At 39.4% G+C, this 12,670-nt stretch overlaps 1 protein-coding gene across 2 annotated transcripts in view; it reads left to right on the plus strand.

The window, feature by feature from the left end:
* Nucleotides 1–12,670, plus strand: part of GRIK1 (glutamate ionotropic receptor kainate type subunit 1) — a 204,089-nt gene that overhangs the window by 139,047 nt on the left and 52,372 nt on the right. For both annotated transcript variants that reach the window (XM_067565620.1, XM_067565622.1), the window contains exon 8: nt 12,340–12,447. In XM_067565620.1, coding sequence (XP_067421721.1) covers nt 12,340–12,447 — 108 coding nt within the window. The remainder of the gene's footprint in view (nt 1–12,339; nt 12,448–12,670) is intronic.

Genomic DNA, 12,670 nt, shown 5'->3' on the forward strand with positions numbered 1-12,670 from the left:
CCAAAACTTGTATCAAGTTTTTCTGAGAGTCAAAGAACCTCCCTGCCCACAAATGTCTTTTGTACACATGGATGTCCTGGATCTGGCTGGGTTTAGAAGAAGGAAGTAGTGAACATTTTGAGAGGAATCTAATCCTTGCCAAATTTCTAGCCATGTTTTGCCTCACTGGGATATCAGCAAAGTTCAGATAAGCACAGATAAGCTGATCTGAACCAAACCTCTGAACTGTTTGACATTCATCCATCTCTTTCAAATCATGGCAACAGTGCATCGCAGAAAGAAATCATTTTCTGTCATTTTTGCTCCCCAATCCAAAGAGTCATCCAGAAGTTTTCCTGTTCAGTCTGCTCTTCTTCTGGTAAAAGTGATGAGTGGGGAACACATCTTCAAGCTGTCTGTTGCTTTGGAAACTGCCCTAAGAGGAACAGAAGGTCAGAACTGGTGATCTGAAGAAGTGAACGCTTCCAGATCAAGCTCGGCTGCTTCTGCTGGATTGACTAACCCAAGGAGAATAGAGCAAGATGTCCAGCAGTCTGGATTAGTGGATTCAAATCACAAAACACTATTTCCAGGAGACTCTTCCCCTTATGGCAACTAGTAGAACACAAACTACATCTAAAAACTGAAAATAATAGCAGAAATAATAGCAGACACACAGTGTAGTCACATGTATTGGAAAGAGAAAGAGAAGATTTTTCATTATGGAAATGATAAAAGAAGTTTGAAAGAGGCTAAGAAAACAAAAGGGAAAGCAATCCATACTGGGTGATGTGCATCTAATTTTTAGTTAAACTGAGTGGAACCTCCAGACTATTTAGCGCATAACATTTTCTAAGAGAACAAAAAATGTTTTTCTTAAATATGCTCCTTCATCACTACAGAGATCAGCATCTTCAGGTGCTTCCATTGGACCTGGAAAGCCTCCAGTCACTGACTAAAAAGAAACTAGTTCAGTACTTTCAAGGCATTACAATCCTATGTGGACATGGTGGAAACATACTAGCCATGTCTCCCATTATCTAATTAGAGGACTTAGGTCTGGGTCACTTGAACTTTCTGCTAGCCAGAAAGCTATAAAGTCTGTTTTGGAAGATGGGTGTAAGAATTCAGTTTTATAGCATAAAATAGTGTAGTTTATTATCCCCCTAGAGTTCACTAACTAGTAGCAAGCTCCACTAATCACTGTATGACTTGGACCACTTGCAACTTTTCTCTTTCCTCAGCAGTGAAGAGGGGCAATTGATAAAATTTCACAATACAGAGTTTTTAACTAGAAGGAGCACAACAAAGCCAGAAAAGATCAAGACAGATAATGTCTACTAAACATACTGTTATATACACACACATCATTTTAGTGACACGTTTACCTAAAAGAAAAACTACACCATTTTGTAATGTTGTATTTTGAGGATTTGATATTTTATTTCACTACATTAAAAATCTAAAATTATTATTCATTATTATTATTACACTAATGCTTAGGGTATCCAGCCAAGATCAGGCTGCACTGTGCTAGGCACTGTACAAATCTGATTAAATATTTTTAAATATATTGATTCTGTGACAGGGTAAAACATAAGGGCTACCTCCTTGCCATATGATCCAGCACAGGCTTCAAGGGAAGGGTGTGTCCTTCTTTCAGAGACCAAGATGCAAGGGCAAAGCCCCTGGGACTTCAGCCTGCATTGGATAGGAGAATTGCTTTGTTTCAATTACTTATGAGTGGATTCCAATGTTGTCATGACGGTCATGGAAATCATGAATTTGAATAAAGTCTGTGAAATCTTAGAAACAGATACAAAAAGATATTTGATTAGGTTCCAGACCACGTGGCATTGTGATATGGCACACGGGATTGCAGCACCACTCAGATTGGGCCTGTCTGGGCCTCGGTTTCTATTGGGCCAAACCTGGGCGGTGCTGCAATTCCATGTGCCAGATCACAATATCCAGAGTAGGGAGCCAGGTCCAGCCCTGAAGGGCATGAGCTGCCACTGTAGAGGTGGATGTAGGGGTGCTGCTCACCCTCCAGCCCCTCCGCCCTACATACACCAGGCCTCACCTTTCAGCCCCACCACTATACTCTTGTTTATGCTGATTTAGTGAAAACAACATCTGGTGACTTACCATTTTTTCCCAGACCTCTGCCATGAAATTTATTAAAAATGTCTGTGCCAAAATTGTAGCCTTTTATGAGGTTTTTGTTTAACCAACACATTGTGCCCAGAGGCAAGGGCCAAGAAACACTCAGGTGTGGTATTTGCTCCTTCTGGGGCTGGCAAAATAGCCTACAAACCCCAGTTCAGGAAGACATCCCTATTAAGGAAGGGTTCTTAAGCACATTTTTAAATCCTACTGAAATCAAGGATACATAAGCATATGCTTAAATGTAAGCACAGGCTCAAGTCCATCTCTAGACAAGAAAGCATTTAAGCATATCCTTATTCAGGAAAGCTCTTGAATACATGCTTAACTCTAAAAGTAAATGGGACTTAAGCACTTGATTAAGTGCTTTCCTAAATGCGGTTGAATCTAGCAGAGAAGTATTTGCTACCAATCCCCAGATTTTGGGGCAATGGGTTCTTGCTGCAAGTCCCTCACCTGGATTACACTTCCACCTACCTACATTGATTTGCCAGTGCCAGAGTCTGTTCACCTTGGGTGAAATTCATCCCTTTGAAGGAGGTCAGCAAAAGGCGCCATTTAAAACCAACACATTTTTTTGAATGTTGTAATTCAGCAGGTCAGTAAGTCATTTTTAATAAACCAATAGGTCAAAGAGGAAGGATGGGCTTGCATATAAGGTATTGGATTGAAATTCAGGAAATCTTGGTTTAACTCCTGACTCTGCCACAAACTTCCTGTATGACTTGAGCAAGTCACTTATTTTGAGTTCCAGATGGATAAGAGGACTTTTTCTATTTGAATTGTTCAAAAACACTCAATTTCAGGGCAGAGTTTGGGCTAGATGGTGTTCAAGAGTGGTGAAGAAAAGTTTTGAGTGTGCCATTTCAGTGTGAAATTTGACAAATGATCTCTAATTACTTGAGGGTGACAATTCAGGTGTCCTTGTTTCAAAGTCTGTGTTGTGAAATGCCATCTCATGTCTGTGCATGTCTGAGTTCTCTCATCTAAATATGAGTATTGTACTTTGAAAAACACAGAGGTGCTTGCAGAATTTGTGCAGAAGAATTGTCTTGCTGTCATTCACATTAGGTGAATTATGCTTATCTAAGAAAAATGTTCTGGCAAAGTGGTGGCTAAAAGGATTCCACACACACATTAAGTCAGCTTTTGAGAGAGGACCGGTTTGTATCAAGGTTTTCATTTGTTCAACCAGTGCTGGAGCAAAGTACACTTCTTAATTTCCATCCTTCAAGTTTGGCCCAGTCAACACGTTAGGCAAAGAGCTGTGGCTTAGGAAGTGTGTATGGTGGCATGTAACAAATCAGGCTTTGCAGAGTAAACCAAATTCCTTATTTTTCAAATAGGTTATGTAAAAATTATTCTTAGTGAGAGGAAACAAGTTATGTAGGTCACCATCAGGTTTCCCTCTCAGCTGTATGCCAACACAGGGAATGCAGAGCAGTGAGTATGCAGTGCTCTCTCATGTATGGAGCTTAGGGAGACCTGGGGAACCTCTTCCTAGTGATTAATTTTGGTGCTTCGCATACCCTATGGCCACAGTTGGTGTCCCTCCTGGCAGGGAAGTGTAGGTTCAGGATTTTCCCTAACCCTCCTGCTACTTTCCCAGCACAGGGGAGAGAGGGCTCCTTCCAGTCAAGGTGAAGGGCGCTCTAGTGCTCACCCTCTCTCTGAATATAGAATGACTATTTGGGTGAGCTCAAGTTTAAGGCCTGGTTCCCATGCAGCATTGCACCAGTTTAGTTAAATTGGTGCAAAAGTCTGCATGGACACTATTCTTTGGATTTAAACTCATCTCATTTTTGTTTAGTTCAGGTCAGTTTAGAATTAGGAACTGGTTTAAGCTAAACTGAAATAAACCACTCAAACTGAAATAAGAATGTCCACATAGGGATTTTTCCTAGGTTTGCAGCCACTTAACTAAAATGCTGGATATTAGATAAGGCTTAAAACTAAACTCGTAGGCTGTGGACTTGCACTTTGAAAATCATGTGTTCCACCCACAGGAAAAAAAGCTCCAAATTTACAAAGAACCACTGATCACCAGTTTAATAGAAGCTAACTTGATTGTTGTTAAAGGTTTTTTCATTTTGCAGTGCACTTCCTTTCTTACTAATAGTTCTTCTGATCTCCTTATGCTCACAATATTATTTACATAGTATAATACCACAATATGATCCTCCTATATATATTTTTAAATTTAGAACAACCAACCTGAAGATTCCTACTTCATTGCTTTTGAAATGGCAAAAGTTGCTAATTAGGGGTTAATTACAACTGGTTAGGAAAAGTAGCTGAAAACAAAATTTCGATATTGAAATGGAAAAAATATTTTTCCTGTTTTCTGACCAGCTCTACTTAAACCCCTTATTTAATATAGTCTGGCAATGCATCGATACTTTGCAGTTTGAACACTTTTCACTCAAGGAACTCAAAGCATTTTATGTACAATTAAGTAAGCCTCATAACACACCTGTGAGGTAGGAATTTTTATCCCTAACCAGGATGCAGAAAAGGAGGCAAAGAGAAGGCCTGCAGAGGAATTTAAAAATTTGGAATGTGCCCTAAGAGAGGGAGTGTTATCTCCTTTAAAAAAGTGGATTTTTTTCTTACTTTCTTTTACATTAGAAAATTTCCCCCGGATTTTATTAGTCTCAGAGCCTCTGTATGGTGAGCTCTGAAGGCAGGGGAGTTGAATCTTTAGCACAGGTGTCCTTTCTTCAAACTTTTCATTAGGTATTAAAGAAAAATAGGGAGTTAACAAAACAAACAAAAGCAAAAGCATTTTAAACAGTCTGACTAAAAATACCTTCCCCTCTGAATAGCTTGCACTTTAGTCCCTGGACCTTTGATGTCATCATTTCATTATTTTTCCTATCATCACACAGTCTTACAGGTTGCCAAGATCTAAATTCCAAATATAATAAAAAAACCTGAGGGTTGAAGATGAGGATTTTTCATGCTTATTTATGCCTTATAAAGTAATAAAAAGAGGGCATAAGGCAATTATTTTTCTTTATGGGTCATGTTTAAGTGACTTGCCAAAGGCCACAAAAAACAAAAACAAGACAAAAAACAAACAAAGAAAAAACCACAACACTGGGAAAACTGAGGTTAGAATCCAGCGCTCAAATCTTGGCTCCTTTGAAATCAATCAAATTTGTGCCATTTACTTCAATAAAGCCAGGATTTCACACCAGGTCTCTTTACTTTTAGTCTCTGCTGTAACTACTAGACAATAGACTCCTCATCTTAAGCATATTGTTATACTCAGTGGGCTAGATCTTCAGTTGTGCAAATCAGCATAACTGCACTCTCTTCAGAGGGGACTTCTTCCAATATTTCTATTACAGAGAGGCAACTGCTCACTGTCTGCAGGAAAACTGGACTCATTTCTAATGAGGCCTTAACCTAGTCTCTGAATTTGCATCCATAATTATACACAAGCAAAATGGAGAGAGACCAAATAGCCAATTTAAGGGCCTGATTCAAAACCAACTGAAGTCAATGGAAAGGCTACAACTAACTTCCGTGGCCTTAAGATCCAGCTCTAAATGCTTAAATTCCATCTGCACTTGCAAGCACAGTAATTGACTATGCAAAATGTAAAGGATAATTTTTTTAAAATGTGCTCATTGTCAGCTTTGTGACTTTCTCAGATCAATCACAGTGCTATTTATAGATGCATAGTTATATCTGCAAGGCTTTTTTGGGGAGACGGGAGGCAAAGTCATTTAGCATTTGTAACCAAAGCGATATTTCACATTTCCACACAAGATACAGCTTACAATCCCTTTGGTCTGCTTTAATGTTATATAATAATTCAACTGTCCTGTGACAGATGCAAAATGTCAGAAAACCTCGCACACAACCGAGTTTGAGCTTGATGTTGTACAGCATCTAAGCAATGCATGGTAAAGAGAATGAATTTTCTGTAGCGGATGTCGTTCTAAAGCAGTATTTACACCAACCAGTTCAGCCAGTGGCCATATGTACTGATCCTTCAGGCTGGTTATTTTTAAAAGCTATTAATTTAAGGTTGTGGTAACCTGGATCTTAATTATTTTGCAAGTACCTGGTCACATATATACATACTGCATATATTTCACACATACATTTGCTCTTCCTCCCCTCCTCACGCTTATCTCAAATCCTCACCCCCTATGGATAGATCATTGAGACCTGCAGTCTCTCCCCCATTTGTGTATTACCCACAAATATTGGATATAGTTGAAATGAAGTTTGAGATTGAAGAGGAAGTGCTTGATTAGATGCCAAATGGAAAACCCAGGGGCTGGTTCAGGAAAAAGTCATGTTACACAGAATATTGGAGAACATGGGGGGGAGGGGAGATCAACAGAAAAGAAGGAACATACAGACATCAAGTCTCTCTGTGACGATCCCACAGTAAATATTCTGGGGATGATTTAAGATCTTAGAAATAAAGATTGTTTGATTACATTTTTATATTGCCATGGCACTTTGAAGAAGCTGAGATTCTGAAATCCAAAAAAACACCACTACCAATGGCTGTCGTAATATTAGTCTCACAGAGAGTATGACTAAGCTGCAGTCACAGAGTGTGACTGCAGTTTAAGCCAACATAGCTGCGCTAGCTTTAATCTAGCTAGCTCGGATCCCAGAACAGCAGCTTTAGCATGGGCTACCCTGTAAATAGTTACCCACAGTTCCCAGAAGGTTTGTACAACTCATGCTGGCTTCACTGCTCTGGGACCCAAGTTAGTTAGATAAAATCACCCCCAGTGATTGAAGTCTAAACATAGCCAGTGAGTGAGAGAATGCTGCAAGCAACTAATTGAAGTACTTTGGATAGACATATTTTTAATATATTAAATAAAAACTACCTGCCTGTGACACCTAATAGTTGGGCAGGTTTTTGGCAGGTTGACTTCCTCCTAGGCATTCCTCTTTCTGAGGCCTGGTCTACACTACACTGTTAGGTCAATGTAAGCTGCCTTGCATCAATTTAGCTGTGGATATGTCTTCAATTAAATTTGGCTCCTGCTGACATAAGCATCTCTCTAGGCCAATTTAGTACCACTACCTCCCAGAGCAGCACAGACACATGGTCAATGTAATTAGGTTGATGCAGTGTCAATGTAGACACTGCATTGCTTACTTCGACTGTTACTGGCTTTCAGGAGCCATGCCCCAATGCCCCACATTGACAATACAATTAATACAAGTGCTCCAGGTGAGGACACACACCGTTGACTCAAGTATGCACACACACAAGCAATTTAATAACTGCGGTAGCTGTATGCCAACATAACTTAAGTCGACATAATTCTGTAATGTAGATATGGCCTTACTCTTGCTCCACCCTGTGCCAGTCTGTCATTTCAATGACTCAGCCCTTTAGACTTGGTCTACACTTTCCTCGGCGATTCAGCGGCAGACAACCGGAGTTACATAAAGTACGCAAAGAACTTGTGTAACTCCCATCGACTTCTGTGCTTCTCCTCTGCACGCCATCTTCACTGCACTGTGCTGATGAGAACCGTGTTCCCATCGACTCAGTGCTATGCCACTTGAGGAGGAGGTTTTAGTATGTCAACTTCTGGATCGACTGAGCGGGTCTTCACTGACCGCTCAGTCAATCCAGATAAGTCAATCTGACGGCAGCGACTTTGCCACTGTCAGTGTAGACATAGCCCCAGACAGGTCATGTTTTTCAAGTCCACCCCTTTTGGAGTATATATAAAGAGTCCAATAACAGGGAGGTCTTTGGAATTCAGGTCTTCCCTCTTGGGGTGGGATCTCATGATCCAGTCCCTTGTTTCTTTAGAGTCTTCCCCCCTCCCTCCACCACATCTAGGTTCAATAGACACCCATGGTTATCTTTCTTTAGGAGTTGATAAAGGGGCCCAGACCCATCCTCTTCACCAGGCTCTGAGCCAGGGCCCAGTGGTCAGCAACTAAGACCTGCACTCTCAGGTGCTATCCCATTGCCTCACTGGATCACTTCATACCCAACCCCTCTCTTCCCACAGGGTAAAGTAAAGAATTAAACACCAAGATAGAGTCTCTAACTTTGAGAGAGTCACAGGTGCTTTCTCTGTAGGTTTGATCTGGTTACTCTAGCCATCCTCAGTCAGCAAGAGCTCCTGTGGAGCTCCTTCCCAGAAACTCAGAGCATAGCATTAGCATAGTGGAGCTCTGCTCCACTCCACAGGCTTGCCTGCAAGTGAGCAACTCTGCTCCCCTTTTAAGCTCCTCCTGCAGCCTGTGCATGCCTTGCAGGTGAGACAGGGTGGAGCTGCATGGGTGCAGAGCCGTTCCTTAACCCCTTCCTCTCCAGAGTGGGGTTTGTACACCCCATCATGATGCCTGAGAAAGGATTAATGTTTTGATGTCCATGGTAATGGAGCATGGTCTAAACACAAGATTGTCTGGGTACATTTATAGGACTGAGATTTGAATTTAGAAAGATTCCTCCTGAAGATAAATATTTATTAATTCCTCACGACACTAACAGTATTATATGTATTGCACACTATAATTACTTGCTCGAGTTATAGCTTGCCAACACTGAGGTTTGAAAATGGAAAATGAAGTCTATCAGAAACGCAAGAGAACATTAACCCATCTGTTGTACTAAGTTTTGAACTCTAAAGTTGTCAGCTACTGAAAATTGATTGCAACTGAAACTATTGACTTTGTTATTGATCTGTTGATTGGCTTTGTCTGGAACTAAAGCTTAATATTGATTCTGGTTGATGAACTGAATATATAAAGAAAGTAGAAATGAAAATATTAATTATGCAATACAATATGATTTTAGAGTAATGACATCTGATTGTGAACCTCTGTTAAATACTGCATTGTCCTACTGCTGCCAACAGGACCCCAAATGGAAAGTATTGTGGAATTTCATTTCCTGATCTCTTTTGACCTTGGTACTATTCTCAGGTGCAGCCCGTAAGCTTGAGATTTAAGAGAAGCATACTGCAAACACAAACTAATGAAATTAATTATTTTAAATTAAGCTACAGCCATACTCAAAGCAACCAAAATCAAGTGAAAGATATATACAGTACATCAGAGTTTTAAATTGTGCTCTAATTTCTACTGGAGTCAAAAGCAAGGACATAGAGCAAAAAAGCAATTTCTTTTGATGAATTACCTGATTAGGTTCTGGTTCATTTTTATTATACCTTCTAACATTTAACATGGAGTGACACTAGAAACATTAAAATTGCTATAAATCTCTCATATAAAAGCATGAAATCTTGCTGCACTGTTACACAGTTATGTGAATTCTCACTATACCAAAAGTTCTGCTTCATTTCTGTCAGTTAATTACATTTGAGAACTTTGAAACTGATTTCCCATCATTTGTCTGGCCACGTGATACCTAATATGCTCCAACACCCTTGAGATACCTGATCGCTCCCTAGAAGTGACTTACAGACTATTCTTTAAAAACAACGAGAGTCAAATTTCTGCAGGCATAAGCTTTCGTGGGCTGCAACCCACTTCGTCAGGTTGTTGCAGCCCACGAAAGCTTATGCCTGCAGAAATTTGTTAGTCTTTAAGGTCCTACAGGACTCTCATTGTTTTTGCTGTATACAGACTAACACGGCTACCCCTCTGAGATAATTCTCTCTTGAAACTGACATATTTCACTTTAGGGGCCAAATTCTGGTCTTATTCATAATTTATAAGGCCAGAAGAGACCATTGTGATAATCTAATCTGACCATTTCTAACTACAACCTCCTGTATAATACAGGCCATAGGGCTTCCCTGAGCATACCTTGAAGCCAGTGGGAGATTTGGCTTCAAAAGGACCGGGATTTTAATCTAAGGGGGTAGGTTTTTGGCTCATATCTGTCATCAGTTTTGAGGAAAGCTTTCTTTAATTTCATAGGGCATTCAGGGCATTAACAAAAAAACAAACAAACTAGGATATGACTGTTGGCCTGGAAATACCCCATTGTTATTGTTCCAGTATCTTTGCAGACAAAAATGGAATTATGTATATTCAAAAGCATCTAAATGATTTAGGATCCTAAATCCTCCTTTTGAAAGTAACTTAGGAATTTAGGAGCATAAGTCACATTGACTTTCAATGTGATTTAGGCTGCTAAGTCACTTTTGAAAATTGTGCTGGTAGTTCTTTTATTCAAGACCATAATAAATATAATGGATGATGAATGTGAATGATGATGAATGGATGATGAATGTGAATAGTTAGTGGCAAATCACTGTTGACAAATAAACTGACATCTAAATGATCATATATATTTTTTGACAATATCCATCATTACAACTATGCGATGGTCATCTTGTCAGAGGAAGAGATTGAACAAACTGGTATTATAAAACAAAATGCATCAGCATGAGCCTTCTCACAGGCACATTTTAATATCTTACTTCACTGCATCAAAATATGAGCTGCATATTCAGAAAATATGTTTAATTGTTTATGAGTGGTATTTTCATACTCTCATGTGTGATTTGGGAACACAAGCCCCTCTGAATGGGGAGCCTGTGCTCCTAAATTACTTAGGCACTTTTGAAAATCCCACCCTACCACCATAATATTTACAGACAAGTTCTAACCATAGCAGATTTGTTTGAGATACATGATGATGGCAAACCTGCATCTGAGATTAATTCCTGGGGATTCAGAACTAGAGAGTAGATTACACAAGAAATGGTTATGCTATTCTGTAATTTAAATGTATTGATTTTTTAGGCAGCTTTTTTTTTTACAAGAAAAATCAAATGAAGCAACAATAACAACAAAGAACATAGCAAAAGAGTCTATAGTTTAAGAACTATAAGGCTGACACATATGTGGAAGCTATGTCATATTTATCATCAGTCTTCCTTGTACTTTTGAAGAAATTAATCTAATGTGGAGGTTGCTCAAAATAGATTACAAAAATTGTTTTCAGTTTAAAATCTATCAAATCCTTCTCTCTAGTTGATAAGATTCAGCTGTGGGGCCAAAATATGCAGGCACAATAGCAGATGTATCTCATTTTAAAAGGTGCAAATATTTGGTTTATATTGGGAAAGAACACAAGTTGTAGAAATCTTATACTTCATTGGAGGTTGATTTAGAACACAGAATTGGCAATCACAATTCAGAATTATTCAGCTTGTATCTACTACACTCTGTGATATACAATAATCCTAGCTGAATATACTGCGATATACAACAAATGTCCCCGTTTAATTTCTTCCCAGATATTAAAGCTTAAAGGAAATTGTGAAGGTGGAGGTGCATTTTTATTTAATTATATTAAAATGTACCTTGATCCAGAGAGTCTATGCAAACCAATGCACCACCTAAAACACCCCATTTAAATCTTGTGTTAAAGACTTAAGTGTAATTTAAGTATACCACCGGGCTTTTTGCTGGCCTCCTTGAAAGCCTACTCCCACTTCCACTGAAGTCAATGGGAATTGTGCCATGGATATCTATGGGAGCAGAATTGGGGGTCACAATTTGAAGAGCATTATTTTAATTGAAAATAAGATATGTCTCATTTATTTTTCAAAAAGAAAATCTTCCTCAGTGATCACTGCATCTGCATGTATATTAGCTATGCATATTGTCCTCCAGAAAACGAGTTGACTGAAGTTATTTAGGCTGAGATTTTCAGAGTCTAAAGGCATTAGGATCCTAATCCCTTGGCTCTATGCAAGATCTAACCACAATCTGTTCAACAGTCCAAACAGTGAGTGATGAAAGCCCTTCACAAGTTATCTATTTGAGATTCTGCTCATTGGGCTCCTATAGTGGATTTGACAGGGGTGATGTTTTAAAAGTGGAAAACCAAAAGCTCTAGAGACTTTGGATGATTAGATGGTTGATTAGTTGGTTCAGCTAACGAACCCCACAGATTCTGGCAAGGATGGGAATGAGGCTTCAGCAAGAATTTACAGAGAATCACAGCTGAGGGCCAGGTTACACTGTCCCACAGTAAAACCTATAGAAGGAGTGCTCAGGGGTAGGAAAATTCCCCTAGTGATTTTCTTCACATCATTCAGTCTGCTTAGCATGGTGTAGTGGGGGATGGGTCTGGCCCCCCACCTCTTTCCATGGGCCAGACAAGGGGAAAGCCATCTGGAGGGCTAATAAGTGTAATATTTTGATGGCTTTAAAATAATTGTTGCTAAACATTAAACAGAAGTGTATTTTTTCATTTGTCCCTAGGCACGGTGGGATGGTTTGACAGGGCGCATTACCTTCAACAAAACAGACGGCTTAAGAAAGGATTTTGATTTGGACATTATTAGTCTCAAGGAGGAAGGAACAGAAAAGGTAATTAATCTGGTACAACTTTGTTCAAACTGTGAGCCGTACGGGGTACATTCAGCAGGATTGTGCTTATTTAAAGGTGGACCTGGACCTCATACACCATGAGGATGAAAACCTAATTTGACAGTGATATCTTGAAGCCCATTCCTTTGACCTACATTTCCTATGGCTGAAAAAAGCTTGTTCTACTTTTAAAATTGTTTGGGTTAAAGTTAAAACACAGATT

This window comes from Emydura macquarii, unplaced genomic scaffold (genome assembly GCF_026122565.2).
Source record: "Emydura macquarii macquarii isolate MOO-44397 ecotype Brisbane River unplaced genomic scaffold, CSIRO-AGI_Emac_v2 contig_2681, whole genome shotgun sequence".
In the NCBI taxonomy this organism is placed as follows: domain Eukaryota; kingdom Metazoa; phylum Chordata; order Testudines; family Chelidae; genus Emydura; species Emydura macquarii.